This window comes from Pholcus phalangioides, unplaced genomic scaffold (assembly GCF_987345545.1).
Source record: "Pholcus phalangioides strain wild (caught in Gottingen) unplaced genomic scaffold, Ppha-v1.0 ptg000037l_1, whole genome shotgun sequence".
NCBI lineage: Eukaryota > Metazoa > Arthropoda > Arachnida > Araneae > Pholcidae > Pholcus > Pholcus phalangioides.
In genome coordinates this window covers 921,809-939,831 of record NW_028301624.1, presented here as the reverse complement: position 1 = coordinate 939,831, position 18,023 = coordinate 921,809, and the positions used below count along the sequence as shown (strand labels likewise).

General features: G+C 32.8%; 1 protein-coding gene across 1 annotated transcript in view; it reads right to left on the bottom strand.

Annotated features, from left to right (window-relative positions):
• Nucleotides 1–18,023, bottom strand: part of LOC149065860 (uncharacterized) — a 35,712-nt gene continuing 17,689 nt past the window's right edge. Inside the window, exons 9-13 of the mRNA XM_089253352.1 lie at nucleotides 14,742–14,813; nucleotides 12,571–12,601; nucleotides 12,371–12,422; nucleotides 6,578–6,646; nucleotides 1–5,820 (exon numbers count right to left, since the gene is read on the bottom strand). Coding sequence (XP_089109478.1) covers nucleotides 5,771–5,820; nucleotides 6,578–6,646; nucleotides 12,371–12,422; nucleotides 12,571–12,601; nucleotides 14,742–14,813 — 274 coding nt within the window. The 3' untranslated portion in view covers nucleotides 1–5,770. The remainder of the gene's footprint in view (nucleotides 5,821–6,577; nucleotides 6,647–12,370; nucleotides 12,423–12,570; nucleotides 12,602–14,741; nucleotides 14,814–18,023) is intronic.

Genomic DNA, 18,023 nt, shown 5'->3' with positions numbered 1-18,023 from the left:
ATATCAAGTATCGTTGTAGTGAAGTATTACTGTATCGAGGATCTTTGTAGCCAGGTTCCACTGTACAGAATAATTGAAATCATAGGTATAGTAAAAGGTAACATTTTTATAAAAATAAATATGAATACAGTAGACTTTTGTTAATCTAGCAGTTACCTAGTACGGCCTATCTTAGTGATCTGTTGTTTTTTGGTAGGCTTCCCTCAAGCATAGAGAAAACACGATGATATAAATTTCTGCTCGCAGAATTGCAGTATTTAATCTTTGTGGCTTTAGTGTAATGAATTAGTATTTGCTAGATGCAAAAATGAGACTAAATTTCAATAGAAATGTTTTTTTAATGCTGAGATAACTTTTTTACATTGGAAAATAATAGTTTTTTTTACTAAGGTTAATACACATTAAGGTTAATACAATATAACTTGTACAACCTTATACAATAACCTTAACACTTAGCTATACCTAATCAACACCCAGAAACAATGGCCTCTGGAGGAGCTCAAAGTAAAAACTTTTCTAAATACAGCGACCAAAACAAACAAGGTACACTAATTTTCTAGTGTTTTTAAGATCATTAAATAAACCTGTTGATGTTTGTATGAAATATTGATAGAGAGCTATTGATATTGATCACTCTCACTCATACACAATTTCTCAATTCAATACAGAAGAAATTTATATGAAAAACTCAAACAATAATAGTTTAATAGTTGGCGATATAAAAATTTACATATTAAAAATAGGGAAACATCACAATACCTGGACATAATGTGAATAAATGGTTTTATAAGCTTACACAAAAACATAACAAGAGAGACTACTGGAACTAAAATGTGTCTTGATCATGTCTTCTATGGAACAAAATACAATTCAGGTACATAGATCACACATAATTTACCACTACCCCCAATAATAGGATATATAAATTTTTTGGAAAGGGTAATTGAAATGTCTCTCACTAGACATTTATAAGAGTCAGACTGAAGGAGCATTCGGAATTACACAATAGCATAAATGCGCTTTATTCCAATATTAGTACAACAGCTACGGAGAAACACAACCGACCGCCATGGGCCGCTAGAACTCGAATCCCCTCAGCAATCGAACAGCGCGCGAGTATTGAAGCTCGCGCTCTGCGCTGTTGCCAAGTCATACATATAAATATAACATATTTATAACAGTAATAAAATAAAAAAATGTTAAATCAGCAAATAACAGTAATAAGTTATAGAAAAAAATTAAAATTTTATTCGTCATGTAAGTCTAAAAAGTATCTTGGATGAGGAATGTGTCCAAAATAAATACAAGGGTCTCATGGATATTTTGACTAAATTCTGGTCTTTGGACCAAAAAGGTTTAAAACGAACCACTAAAAATGTGCAAAAAAAATAGATAAGAAATTACAGAAAAAATAAACATCAAAGAAAAATTATATAGAAAACATAAGCATCACCCATATATATTATCCTATTAGATTGAATATAAAAAATTATTAAAAACACAGGCAAAAATATATTAATGTTTGACACATGTGAAAAAACAAAAGACTACAATGGAAATGCATCAATGAGAACATATGGAATAATAATGTGAAACAAAACACCCTACCAGATTTTCAAGATCCTAGAGATATGTGTGTGGCTGAAAGTTTTAATAATGACTTTATTTTAGAAGAAATCTAGATGACATGGAAGAAATTACAAATTGCAGTTGCACAATACAAGAGAGTATCTTCAATAATTTCGTTCGCTCTATGTTTCACTCAGAAACTTCCAATAAAACATTAAAAGGAATAATAACAGAATACAAAAATAATAAAGCAAGTGGATACAATAAATTAACTTTGATATTGTTAAAAACATTGTTGATACATCAATAACAAATAGATTATTTTATGAATCAAAATATGCTCTTGTACAACCAATTTATAAAGCAGGTAATGTAAATGATCTGCTGAATTATAGACCAATATTCATTCTTCGTTTTTCAAAAGTAATTGAAAAATATATTAAAAAACAACTCTCTTATCAGCTTTTTGAATAACAAAGGTTTTTGCGCCTAACCAATACGGCTTCCATAAAAACAGAAATGGCTATTATTCAATTAAGTAATCATTTAAACAACATATTTCATTACAGTTTTCTTGGACTTAAAACAAGTATTCAATTATGTTGATTTAGATATTTTAACAAAACAATGCTTCTCAGCAGGCATACGAGATAATATTAAATTGGTTTAAAACATATTACTATAACAAGAAACAAGCTGACATAATAAATGGTGAAATCAGTACATTCCAAAATGTAATGAAATAAGTCCCACAGGGATCGGTCCTTGGGCCATTATTATTTTTTGTGTATATCATAGCTGCCAACTTTTGAAAATGAAAATTTGATTTTCTCGTGTGGACCCCCGCGTATTTTGTACTAAAATTCCTCCCCAATAAATGCAAAAGGGATTTTGCCACACATAAAAGTTAAAGCATGGGGAATAAAATCCCTACTGAAAAATTGAAGTCAAATAAAATAGGGATTTTACACACATGTATTCCCCTTCACGGTAAGACAAACAACTTTTCTTGCTACCATCAGAGGGTTTGTAAAACTTCCTTATATAAAAAAACGTCATTTTGAAAGGGGGAAAAACAAGAGGCAAAAGACTTTTTGCTCCAACAGATATTCCATTGGAATTGTTTTTATAATTGGGGATTCTTTTGAAATGAAGTAGGGAATTTTTGCAATTTTCGTAAAAATTCGGGAGATTGAAGAACTTTTTGGGAGGTTAAGAGATGAAGCTAAAATTTGAGATACTCCCAGAAAATTTGGGAGACTTGGCAGCTATGGTATATAAATGGTTTACGTAAAATGAAGTTAAACGATAAATTAATCTCATTCACAGATAACACAAGCATATATGTTGAAGATTCTGAAATGATAGATCTTGGAAAAAAAGGTTGAAGAGGATTTAACCCTAGATTCATAAACATGCATGGGAGATACACTATTCATAAACATTCGTCTGTGAGACGACCTACTCATTGTAACTTCATTAGCATAAGTGCACTCTGACATGCGACAGGCACAGTACTAATTATTGAACAATCTAAAAAGGCACTTAGAAGGTCATCTTTTTATCTCTTTCACTTTAAAAGTTACAAGTGTTTACGTATTTTGCGTGGTCTGTGAGACAAATGTTTCTGAATCTAGGGTTAAAAATACTTTTGTTTTACTGCTCCTAAAATACTAAATCTTTTTCACTGAATGAACCAGACGAAAAATAATATTTCCAATTTTAACATTTATTCATTTGTTGGAGAGACAAATTATAAAGCAATTATGCAATAATTATGATGCTCGAGAAGCTGGACGCATTGATGTATATGATATTATATATTTGTGTGATCCTAATTATTTCTGTGAATTTTGGTATATATTGCAAGAAATTAAAATTTAAGTAAAATACATTCTATACACTCCAACCAATTAACTAATTTTTGAAGAAAGAAACGGCAGTTGCCACTTGTCTAAGAGATGACTATTCTTATAGACCTGATGGAAAGACATCCTAGTCCCTTGGGGTTACAGAGTGTGCATGCTCCAAATTTTATGTTTGTTTATTTTTATGTATGTGAGTATTTTTGTTCTAAATCAACAGAAATAAAGTTATTATTTTTAAAACATTTTAAACTATAAAAGAACAATGCAATAATTATAACAATGAAAATTGTAATAAGGATATACAACGAAATGCCTACATAATGATAATTAGTGACTGGTGAAATGTATTCTAGTAAATGAGCTCTAGTTATTATAGATGGAATATATTCACTATGAAAAGAGCATTCAAACCAGAGAGTAATATCGTTATATTGGCCAGGGCTTGACAAATTAAAAAAAATATTTAGGGGCACCAGCATAATTTCTTAGGAGCCAAGCATGGTATTTTGCTTAAAAATAATGGTCCTAAATATGTTTCCTTTACTTTTTCCATGTTAAAATGCTAAAAGACATAGCACAATAAAATCTGCAAATTTTTTATTGCCCTTAGGCTGCAATTTAAAAACCACATTTAGAAAATTTTAGGCAGTAATACCATTTTTTTCTAGTCACCATGGTGACAATTGATGAAATGTAAAAGAAATAAAAATACTATATATACTCAAATCTAACTTGGCTTAGAATCAAACACACCATTGAGTGACACTGCATGATTTGCGAATACATTGCTTACATTTGAAAAAAAATTATCCAACTGTGTCACTTACACCAATATGGTAAATGGCTAAGAAGTCAAGGTTTATTTATGTTACCTTATTATTAAAAAAAATAAGTAGTGGGATAAGATATTCTCAATTAAATTCATTTAAAATGAAATACAAATACCCAGAGGTTCATATAGTTTATGAGAAAAAATAACCAGACAATCCTACAAGTGTACAAATTGGTGACTCATTTCTTACTCCTACAAGAAATTTGAAATACCTTGGGTGTGCTTCTTGGACACTCATATGAGTTTAAAGAGAGACACCAAGTATGTTTCTCTTCAATCATGTTGTGGGCATGCTGAATAGAATACCATTCCCATAGTCCAAGTTATCAATTTGAAAGAGCAATCCTATATAAAAGCCTGATCAGACTCATTATCACTTACACTGCACCAGCCTGGGCCTTCTCAGCAAAAGTCAATACCGGCATCCACCCAATGAGACGGCCCTTCCAGCATGGCCTAGGTTCTTCTTTGATCACCTGCTTATATCTCTTCATTGAGACAGAGCGGCGAGCCATGACCTGGTTAGAAGGATGAGATTTCCCCTTCAATGAAGAGCAGCAGATCTTTCTCGTACAACATCCAACTGTGCATATTGATTGACGTATTTTGATAAGTATTCCTCTTGAATAGGGAAGTCCACTCTATGCTGTACCAGGTACAGCTATCTCAGCATTCATCTTGAATAGGAGCCCCAAAGCAGCATATGCTTACAACTGTGACATACATCATGGAATAATCTCTGCAAGAATTTAAAAAAAAACTTGATGTAAAGCATTCTTCTTTGTGAGGCATAGAGAATTCCACTCTATGCTGTACCCGGTAGCCTACAGCAGGGAGAGCTATCCCATCATCTCAAATAGATCTTTTGAGGTAAAAAATACATCCAATTTCAAGATCTTTGTGGATGCCATCTCTTCTGATGAACCGTGAGGCTCTTGGCAGTCTGCAAAGTAGAGTTTGAGGCTCTTCCATATTGACTTTTGATGAATAGGCCCGGGCTGATGCGGTGTAAGTGATAAGAAGTCTGATTAGGATTTCATATAAGATTGCTCTAGTGTGGATTAATAACTTGGCCTATGGAAATGTAATTCTATTCAGTATGCCCATGGCAGGAAAACTCGCTCATATTCTTAAAACTCATACAGGTGTCTAAGGAAGTCTGCTTACTAAAGGGCTACGATTAAGCGATATGACTGCAACATCTCAACAAAGATTATTAGCAGCCATGGTGACCAGCACCAGTGATTTGTCAAGCCCTAATTATTGATTGATATAGTACTGCTTAACTATTTTTGACAAGTGCAGAGCATTCAAAATACTATTTACACCAATACTATTTACTGTTTACACAATCTTAAAATTATATAAAACACATTTCAATCCTATCAAATATACATTCTTTACAATTAAATTTTATAAGCAAAATTTTTTTTTACAAGTGTAAGGTTGTTAAGGTCTCAAACAGTTTCTTCATTCATCTTAAATATACTCCATCTGGGAGTTAATCTGTGTTGACATCTACGTAGCAGACTCGAAGTAGAGTGATACACTCTGAATGGGGGGAAAAAAATATTTTTTAGAATTTCTATAATAAATCATTCATTATTCCTTATATATATAAAACAAGAAAAATCAACATGAGCTTATATCATATGATTTGAAATAGTACAGCAGAAATGGTAATAAGGGAATTTTAAATGAGAAATTAACCAGTTTGACTTCTTGCTCCATCTGCAGCAAAGAAGTGAATGTGAATTTGAGGACGAAATCAAAAGAAGTTTCCAATATAGACTATTTGAAATAAGGATTGTTTAAGAAGTTTTTCGAAAATCAAAAATGGGGATGGCTGTATAAGATCATTTGGAATTGAAAAATGAGGAAGCTCTAAAATGTTTTTGAGAATATTTTTATGAAATAAAAGGCGGAGAGTATATGAAATTATGTCTATTGGATGTTCATGACGAATTCAAAGGTAAAGTGAACTGTTTTTTCTCGATTATAATTATGGATCTAAAAAAATATAAATGCTTTAAGGGTAGGATATTTAGGTGTAAAAAAAGTTCATTTGAGGGAGTGATGCAATTTCCCATCAAAATATGTATAATTAATATTACAATTTTAATGAATTTTGTATTAATTTAAAATTACAAGACTTTCACAATATTGTACATCGAATTGATGGCACTTTGCTTAAGTCGCTGCTCTGCTTAAGTCATCATGATTTCTTGATAATGTGAATAATGATTTAACGAAGTTTTACTGTATATATATTAGTATACCATAGCGATGAAAAAAAAACAAAACTTACTATCTTCTCCAGGTTCATAAGGAGGGAGGTCTTCCACATTGAAGAACTGCCTATTTCTCACTTCTTCTTCTGGGAGAGGAAAGAATAAAAACTTATTATAATATATTTATTATTATTTTGAAGTGTAGTTTGTAAAAAAAATTCTCTGTTCATTTTGCTAAAAGCACTAAAAGTCAGTTTCAAACTTCTTATAACGTAATTGGAATAATATTCTTTAAAATAATTTTAGTACTCAAATATGGTTGCAAAAGCTGTAGTCATAAGTTAATATTAATGTTTTTTCATTTAATTTTTGGATTTGAATGTTTTCAGCATTTAAAAATCATCCCTTGGTATTCAGGGAAGGGGATGTTAAATTCCGAAGTGACTGTGAATATGGGAAGTCTGCAAATAATGCAAAACATGAACTTTTAGTTTTTAGACATCTTTTATAACTGCTTTGTGTGGCAGAAATAGAAAGTAGCATCCAGTAACTCTGTGATATTTTCTGAAAAAATATTATAAGATCTATAAGCCGTTTCTTCTTAATTTCAGCAAACAGATTGAGTGGTGGAAGTTTTCTACTTCCACTTCTGGAGTGGTGGAAGTTTTCTACTTCCACTTCTGGAGTGGTGGAAGTTTTCTACTTCCACTTCTGGAGTGGTGAAGCTTCTTCATCTCTAAGTAGTGCTATTCCCCCTTCTAATATGCAGGACAACAGAGAAGGCGTGGATGGAGAGGTCCGTCAGAGTGACAGGTTGTCTATGCCCATTAAGTGATTCTCTCTCTATACTTTACTAATATACACACTTAACATCAGTACCTTTTCTTTTGTTACAATATTGGCTATTTCCCCCCCCCCCCTGTCCTGCTCACAAAACACATTAAAAAAAAGTTAATTTTTCTTATTTCAGTGAAACCTGGCTAACACTACACTTCATACAACAATAAAACCATCTATAAAGATATTTTTTCAAGTATTGTTTGGAAATGATGTTAAACTGCTCTGATGTTAAACTGTTGATATAACGATAAACCCTCTACAGCGATATTTTTCCTTGTTCCGTAGAATATTATTATATTGAGGTTTCACTGAATATATACTGTACTTTTCTCTCATTTATTTTATGGGAGAAAAGAAGCATTTATTGGTTCCACAATGAACGTAAAACACCACTGTAACGGAGTATTAGAGATTGCACAACAATTTTTTTTTAAAAATATCTAGTGACTAGATTGTCTGAAATTCAATTTCTTTCTTATTATGGACTAGCTACAATACCCGGTGCTGCCCAGGATTTTTGGGAGGATTGAAAAAGTGGCAAAACATTATAAAGGCATATGTCTGAAATGCATTGTTTGAGAACCACAGTAACCAAAGTAAACATTCTGAAAGTGATTGTGGCCCAGTAATCATTGTTGCCCGACAGTTTCTTTGCTCTTTTCAGGCATTTGTCCAGCTCTGACAAACTTTTAAAGCAGTTCAAGTCGGGTCACATCTGGTATATATGCAACAAATTTGGCAGCGATAGATAAAAAAATTGTAGATTTGTATAGAGAACATACACAGAAATAAATTTTATACATATAGATTTAACTGTTTCACCATTTTTCTACAGGATTTTAATTACTTTATATGAAGTTTTTTTTCCAAACAATATTCAGTCTACGTAGAGTTTTACGGCATTATGCAACTTGAAAATCACAATTCCTTCTAAATTTTACTCTATCGCAGACGTTGTATGAGACTTATCATTAAGTGGTATCACTAAAGGATCTTAGCACACTTTATTCAAGCAGTTTGGTGCTGTCAGACTTGTCAACTCTCCGGATTTAGGCGGGAGACTCCAGATTTTTCATCCTTCCTCCAGCTCTCTGGATTTGTTAAAATTTCTCCTGATTTTGGCAGAAAATTAGATTGTACACAAGCTTTCACGTTGTTGTGAAGTCAATGACTGCAGTTAGGGAAAACACCTATAGAGGACAGCAGTGGTAATTTCTATCGAGCAGCCGTAACAAAAAGTCTTGGTGATTGCATTTAAGCTACGGGCAAAGACAAGACTGTTTATGTAGCGTTTATCAGGGGGAAGCCCTTGGTTGCCAAAATTCCTGTATAATCATTATTGCATTCCATTAACAGTCATGCAGTGAACATAAGTTTTTTCATCAGCAGCTGAGTATTTTGAAGTTTTTTAATTGTTTCCTCAATGTCATTTGATCATTGATAATTTTTGTTGCACCATGGTGATTTTCTGCACACAAGGGCTAATTAGACCGGGACCTACAATTTATTGCCAATTCTGAATTGCAGGCTTGTTTTTTATACTCATCGAGAGGTTGGTGCGCTAACCTCTCAATGGGGGACTCCCTGTGGTCGCAATTTTTTGCTGCAGTCAAGTCACCGTTTTTGTTGTACCCCTGTGTCAGGAAAGTTTTCTGACAAGGACGAACCGGGTATCGAACTTGCGACACCTCTAAACATCCTTTGGTACTTTAGGCGAGTATCGACCGGGCTACTGCGCCCCCTGTTTCCTCAATGTCTTCAGAAAGAAAATATAAAACTAAGCTATATAAAGCTTTTAAGAGTTCATATACTCAAGATTATCAATCACTGATAGCATCCACGAAAGGAAACGCTTACGCTTTACGAACAGTATGCAGATGTGATTTCTCTATTTTGCATGGAAAGACTGGCATGGAATTATATTCTGCTTGGGGGGGGGGGGGAAGTGGCAATGCAAAACCTGCTTCAGAGGGGGGAGGAATGTAACTTTTTCTTAACTGATTAAAAAAAATGTTTACAAAATAAAAAATTGGCCTCCTTATTGGCCAATTTCGGATATTTCGGCAGTAATATATTCAGTGAATTCTAGATATAATGACACTCTACAGTCCAAAAAATAAATATCGTGCTAGAGGGATAATCATTATTTTGAGAAGTAGCAGTTCAACATTAGAGTATTGACATTTCCCAAACAAGACTTGAAAAAAATATTGTTGTAGGTGGATTCATCGTATTATCGAGAATCGTTGTAGCGAGGTTTCACAATGTATAAAAAATGACATATGCGATTAAAACATGTAAAAAAAATATAGCTGTTGTGTGAAACTAACAAACAGTATGAAATATTATTCAAGTCACAAGTTAAATCTGTATACATAAAAAATAAAATTCTGAAAAAAATTCAATTTTATCTTCCAGCCAATAACCTTATTTTGGGTTTTGGTAGAGCATACATTAATTTACATGTTTAGGCCTATATACAATGAAATCTCGCTATAATGATATTTGATACAATGATAAATCCCTCTATAACGATATTTTTTTGAAGTCTTATTTAGCAAGGTCTATAGCCTAATATTAAAGTGCTGTCTCACAATATAATGACAATCCCTCTACGAAGATATTTTTCGTGGTGCATAGAATATTGTTATATCAAGATTTCACTGAATTTAAAATAAAAAAACATTTTTTCAGAAGAATCTTGACATGCAGCTTCGCTTTTCACATATTGTGAATATAAGCAGGGAAAAAATACAGTTGCTCTTTGGAAAGATAAATAGTTTCCTCTCTCCTCTGTACCCCTCCTAATTCCATTCTAACAAAGTCAATGCTGATTAAATCTTATGAAGCGTTTGTGCTATGTTGCTCATGATCAGCTTGTCTTCCATTTCTTAATCATCTTGAGATCTTCATTATTAAGATCTCAAGATGATTAAGATTAAGAAATGGAAGACAAGTTTTGGTATGAAGACAAGTATGCTCGATTAATTTCTCTTGTCAATTTCTTAATTGATGTTAATTAATTCTGGAATTTCTCTTCCATGCCCACATTTTTGAAATTTTCCTGCTTCGCTAAGGTGACAATGTTTTCCATAACTTTTTTGGCTACCTCAGTAATAGTGGATGTATCCTCGGGCACACATTGTGGCCAAAATTTCTTCGAACACAAGATAGCTGTTTCCATCTTTACAGCTTCCACAGCTCTAGCAATGACAGCTGGTATCAGTAAAATTTATCTATGACTTCAAGGTGTTTCCTGTATTTGCATCTTCCTCGATCGTCTGCACAATCATCATTGAGCCATAAATGCTCACATGATATCTGATCAAGCAGATGAATGTTAGATGTTGAGTTGGAAGGCATTTAAAAGGCTTAAATGCCATTTTATTCAGGCACATTACTCAGTATCCAAAGAACTTTGAATAGCAAATCTTTACTGTCAAGGCATCTTCTGACTTCTAGAACTAAACAATGATTAAACCAATCCAGGAAAAGTTTGTCGGAGTATTTACTATTGTTTGTAATTAATATTTTATTCTGATACAAAAATTATCACTACAATGGTGTTTTCCGGAAAACTGAAAAGAAACCACAAATATGAAATCTGTGAATACAGATGTACATAATACTGGTGGAAAATAAAATCCCAACACCAAGAAGGAGTTGTGCTAGATAAAAGAAATTTGGACATCTGAAAGATGACGCCTATTCAAATTTTGCACTGGACGAATAAGAGTAGCGTTAGTATGATCATGCAACTCACACTTACTTTAAATATGTGATGTAAACTTTGTGAGCATAATTTATCATTCGGACTGGATGTTAGGAGTTATGTTTGAGTCAAGGATGCCTTTAAGGAGACGAAGAAGGCAGTATCGTCATCTTACTGAGTTTGAATGAGGCCGTGTAATAGGGCTACAAGAAGGTGGATTTTCTTTCTGCAATATTGCGGAAAGACTTGGCAGAGATGTATCCACTGTGCATAATTGTTGGCAACAGTGGTCACGGGAAGGCACTGTCTCAAGAAGACCGGGGTCCAGCCACACAGGGTCCACTACTGATAGGGAAGACTGCCGTATTCGCCACATGGCTATGGTACATCGTACTGCATCTACAACAGAAATAAGAGCTTCTGTTTTCTGACAGCATTATCCTGTAGGTGTTTTCCAACAGGATAACGCTCGTCCTCATATTGCTGTTGTCACCCAATGTGCTCTAAAGAGTGTCAACATGTTGCCTTGGGCCCTGTAAGACCACCAGATCTTTCTCCCATCGAACATGTATGGGACATGTTAGAAGACAAATCTAGTGCCACCCACAACAAGCTTTAACCGTTGCTAATTCGACTGACCAAGTGCAACAGGCATGGGACTCCATCCCACAAAATGACATACAACATCTGTATGCCATAATTCATTCACGTTTGCATTCTTGCATTCACAATCGTGGCGACTACAGTGGTTATTAATGTACTACCACTTCACATTTGAAATGAATCTTCTCGCGCTTACTTTAACTCGTGACCTTGAATTTAACAAATAAATATGTTACCTAGACAATTGCTTTGCCTAAATTCCATTCGTCTAAATTAATTTCTTCTTGGTGTAGGGATTTTATTTTCACCCAGTGTATGTAAAATGTAATAATCACGCCCTTCAAAAGTTTTGAACGAAATTATACATTAAGATTAGAAGTTATATAAAATTTGTCATTTTACTGCAGATTTATTATATCATAGAAATATTTTAAACAAATGCAATTAAAATAATGTTTCGATGGATATAAAGATCATGGAACATATTGTTCTCATGCTGGAAGCATGAATGTGCAAATCTCCAAAACTTTGGAAATCACATGTTTGGAGGTTTACTCTACCCACGTTACTTTATGATCTCATTTTCATAAAACTATATTTCTGGCAAAATTTGTTTGAGAAATAAGAGGTCCAACGAGCTAGTAAACAGAAAAAGTGAAAATTCGCACATTCATGCTTCTGGCATGAGAGTGGATGATATGTGAAAATTATATACCAGCAACGACAAACAGTTCTTTGGGCCCCTGAAACTCTGGGATCTCCTTTGTCTATTAAAAATAAGTAAAATAAGTTAGAATTGAGAAATAAGTTCATATTTATACATCTCGTGCACAAAATTTACAGATATGCATTTATATATATTAAATGCAATAAAACAGAACAGATCATTTAAAAACCATAACAAAAAATACTTACAGCAACTTTTGGATCAATTTTGATTAGCAGCCTGAGGGGGAAAACAATTATTTTCTTTTAAAAAGGCTTATTTCAAATGTCAAATACTAAGCATATTTGTTCTCATAAATTATATGAGCTAAATGGAAAAATTAGTATACATATAGACTGAAATTTTTTTTTTTTGGATCATGCGTGTGAAATGCATGTGTGTAAAACATAGATGTCGTAATAACAAAAGGAATAGCATCTTTAGTCTCTGAACATGCAAAACACAGTATTGTACAATATACTGTTTGTATCAGGGTTGGCAATTTTTTGGCATGGTGGAAAAAAACCACTCCAGCAAAAATACATGGTTCCCAGCTAAATCTGCTTGTTCATTTCCCTCACCAAAAGCGCGCACACCATCACGTACATATATATATTTCTAAACCATCCAATATCACTCTAAATTATTATCGCCCCGTATTCGTAGGGGTTATGTTCAGGGGGTGGGGAAAATACAGGAAATCTGCAAATAACCGAAACCATAGTTTTTTCATTTATCTCGTTTATTGACCATCACGAGAAGAGCAGGGTGACGCAAAAGCATAAGGGAATGTAAAAGAGTTCAGCAATTGATTTTTGGTGATGTTTTCTGAAAGAACATTGTGATTTCTGTTTGTCGTTTCTTCTTCATATCATCAAGTATGTTGGAGTATGTTGACAAGACTTCCTTTACCAATTTTTCTACATGTGAAGAACCTACCATATAGAGGGATCTATATCACGAAAATAATCTATTGCTGATTTGAACTCGTGAAGCTCTCCTGCTATGTTACCCATGTTATCCCAGACTTTTGACAAATATTACACATTTTTCCTGACCATTTTGATTCCCTGATTCTCCCAGACTTTCCAGGTCGATGGGAACCCTGAAATAGTTTTTTGCCATATGTTTACACCGTGGCAAAAAATTGAAATTTGATTTTTTATGAAACAAGTTCAGAGAATCTTAACTAACTTTTACAAAGGTGAAACATTTAAAATTAGTTGTTTTTTTTACCTCTTGAATCACCAGTTTTCCACACAATCAGACAAAAGGGTTGGCGATAAATATGGGTAAAAACCATTTCTGCCAAGCAGGTTGCTCGTAAACAAATTTTTAATAAAACAATCTTTTCTTAATGAAACCCATCAATATGAATGATAATATAGGAATGCAATGGATACAAAGCAGTGTTTTCTATTTATCACTTATCCAAGTACAACCTTGGTCAAATATAAAATGAACCAAAAACAATGACTGCAAAACCACAGCTGCTTATATCTTGCAGGAAACTTTTGAAAAACCACTAATATGGGAGATGTAGAAAGAACTAGTTTTTGGAGTTTATCACAGAAGTGTTGAAAATATCTGCTTGTTTCATTAGTTTTGATATGGGTCAGTGAAGTTAGTGCTTATTGCATTCAAAAATAAAAAAATATCATTATCATTCACTAAGCTCGCAGTCTTTTAATTTCTAACTTTTTTTAAGACTTTCTCAATTTTTTAAATTAAAAGTTAACATTATAATAGCTTGCTAACCAGATAATTTGAGGACCATTTCCACGGATTATAAAAAGAAATGACAAAATCTTACCGAAATGTGAGAAATTTGTCGATATACAAGGTAACACTGCTACCACAGGCAGGATAAGAGCACATAATAGAGTAACTGTAACACAATTATAAACCTTGTATTCTGGTTTTTTTTTGCAGGATCATAATGTATTCCCTACTGTTCAAGTTGATAATTGCAACAACCAAAATCTAAACTCATCACCTCATATAAGAAATGTTATGTTGTCCATAAACTATGAATATGTAACATACAAAAGGACAACTGTGAATGAAAAGCAAATGTTTTTTTTGGCATGTAACATTTTCTGTTGTTAAGGAAAATAAATTTGCTATGAAAACATGCTTAAAAAATTTTTGCTCAAAATACATACCATTTACACGAAAAGCTCCTGCAAGTAATCTTTACTAATATTAATATAAATGTGAAAACAGTATTCATCAGCATTGTAGTCCTAAAACTGATAACTACGTAACATGAATAAAATAATATATTTTCAAACGGTGCTGTTTTTTAAATTTTTTTACCACTTTTTCCCTGATTTTCTCTACTTTTAAGCACAAAAAAATTTATGTTCTTTACACTTACTGTATTATTTCTTGTTTTTTCACATAAATATGTTCCAACAGCTTCCCCAAACCACTTTCGCTACCACCTAATCTGAAAATAGAATATAGCTACTTTAACACATCTTTAATTAATTGTTCAAAGAAAGTAATACAAATACAATGCCACAGCAGGCAAAATGCCCACAAACTTCAATATTCCCTGTCTTTTTGATGGGAAGAGAGACTGGGAAAGAGAATATTCTCCCGAAGAACTATTAAAAATTACTAGAGAATATTTGTATCGAAAATAAGAATTATTTCAGAGTTATTTATAGAGATTATTTGTTGTAAGAGATGTTGTTACAAATATTCTTGAGAATACTCTCTGAAAAAACTACTATTATAAATAACTGAAGAATGGAATTCTCTGGAAGGACTATTATAAATAACTTGCGAATAATTCTTATTAGTCTCAATAAGAATATTCCTCAGTAATTTACAAACGTAGTCCTTCCCAAGAATATTCTAAAGGTATTATGTATAACTATAGTATAAATATAAATACAAAAAACACCACAACATGCAAAATGCCCAACGAGATGGGTGATAAAAAGATACCCATAACAAATATGAGTGTCATATATTCCAAAAATACAGCAACCCAATTGAAAATGCAATTACAAACAATAAATTACATTAAATAAATAAATTGAAATTAAATAATTAAATCACATGATAAAATATTATAAAATGCCTACAAAGAATACTTATGGTTGTCGAAGTATAGATGGCTTCTCGATTTACCCCAACATATTTAAAGTATTTATTTTTAAACGTGTCAATTGTATTACAATTTACTACCTTCGGGGGTAAGCTATTTCCATTTATTAACAAACCTATTAGAAAAAATTCCCTGTAACACCATAACCTAGGATTGTCTCTTACCAATCGATACAAGTGTCCCGTTGTAAAAGCAGTCGATTGATGGTGTACTAATAATTCATGGTCAATCCCATTTAAAATTTTGAACACTTTGATCATACCTCCCCGACATCTGCGTTCATCCAATGTAAACATATTCAAAAAATGAAGTCCCTCTTCATAACTCAAGCCCTGTGTGCCAATAAGGACATGAGTAGCTCTTCTTTGCACCCCTTCAACCAACTGTATGTCCCTCTGTAGGTATGGTCTCCAAAACCTTACGGCATACTTCAGTCGAGGATGAACTAAGCCTCGGAAAAGCAGAAGAATGGCTTTAGAAGAACACGAAGAGAACTTTTTGAAAATTAAACTGAGCATTCTATTTTATTTTTTGACCACCATTGAACAATGTTCAGAAAACCCAAGCTGCTCATTAATGAGAATTCCCAAATCAGTAATTCTAGTTGCATCTGGGATAGTGACACTATTCAACTCGTAAGAGAACTGTGGGTTGTTCAAACCAAAATGAGTGACCATGCACTTGTTAACGTGAAATGTCATGCTCTATTCATTTGCACATTGTGCAATCCTGTTTAAGTTGGTCAGGAGCAACTCTGTATCGCTTTGATTTCCAATTATTTTATAATGAACTAAAAAAGTCGATTGTTACGCCCATATACAAGAAAGGTAATAAAGATGACATGAACAATTACAGACCAATTTCGATTTTACCTATTATGTCAAAATTATTAGAGAAATGGGTAAAACGACAACTTAATAGTTATTTACACGCCATTGCCTACTACTCACATCATCAATTTGGTTTCAGGGAAAAAAGGAATACTGAAATGGCTATGATTAGATTAATGGATTATATACAAAATAAAATTAATAACAACAAAAAAGTAGCAGCTGTATGTATAGATATCAGTAAAGCGTTTGATACAGTAAACTGGGATATCTTATTGGAAAAACTAAAAAATATTGGAGTAAGAGGGCTCCCGCTCGATTGGTTCAGATCTTTTTATAACAAATAGGAAACAGACAGTTAAAGTAGGCAATGCGATAAGTCAGGTAAAGGCAATAGATACAGGCGTACCTCAGGGATCGGTTCTTGGCCCAATACTTTTTTCTATTTACATTAATGAAATTCATAATATCAATATTTCCGGTCAACTTGTTTCATTCGCAGATGATACAGTTTTAGTTTCCTCCGCTGAAACAACTGAAGAACTGATAAAAAATTTGGAAAAAGACATTCATGCAATAAATAAAAGAATTCGAAACCTTCGACTTAGGCTAAATGCTAGCAAAACTAAATGGGTTCTTTTTAATTTAACTAACTTAAGCACACAGACAGATTTAATGAAATTTCATGAATGTAACGACTTTCTTTCAAATACTATATGTAACTGTTCATACATTGAAAGAGTACAGCATTATAAATATCTTGGAATCATTATTTCATCTAACCTAAAATGGAAAGATCATACTGATCAAGTTGTTAATAAATTACGAGCAATCACAGCAATGACGTATAAATTAAAGGCTATCATCTCACACCAAAGTTTGAAAGAAGTATTTTTTGCATGGGTGTTCCCACATATTTTATATGGATTACAAGTTTGGGGGGGAACATAGAAATTCAATCCATACTATTGATAATCTTTATGACTGTTTGCGACGTGACATTATACAAACTAACAGTTCTGCACAAAATAAAGTATCATTGATCCAATTTAATATACGGCAACTTTATCTGTATAAAGTTTTAGTATACATCTATAAGAATCCTGATTGGTATCCCAGAGTGAATATACAAAGAACTATGAGATCACAATATTTATATCAAATACCATTACCTAAAAAAACAATTTTCAAAAAATCAATATGTTTTCTTGCTCCAAGAATATGTAGAGAATTTGATGATATTATTAGACAACAGCAATCATTTTATATGTTTAAAAAGGCTATAAAGGATCGTATACTGGAAATAGCAGATATGGAGCGGTTCGTTTCGTTCGATAGTTAATGAAATTGCAAATGATATAAGGAGTAAAATTTGTTTATATTTTTGTTGTGTAAGAATTGTATTTCGACATATCAGACTATAGTTTAACTTTTAAGGTAATATAGTTGGTGTGACTTGAATGCAGCAATTGTAGTAAAATATATCTATGTATGTTGCCAGAAATTCTTTATGTAATGTATCAATACGACCCATGGAAGGTTTCTTATAACTCTTTGGGTCGAAAAGTGTTTGTTTAATTTTTTTTTTTTTTGTCTGTTTTGTCAATTGTGCTGTTTGTTCAAAAAAAAAAAAAAAATTAGCCCCAGTTTCACATCATCTGCAAATTTGCTGGCAATCCCATTGATACCTTGATCGAGTTTATCGATAAAA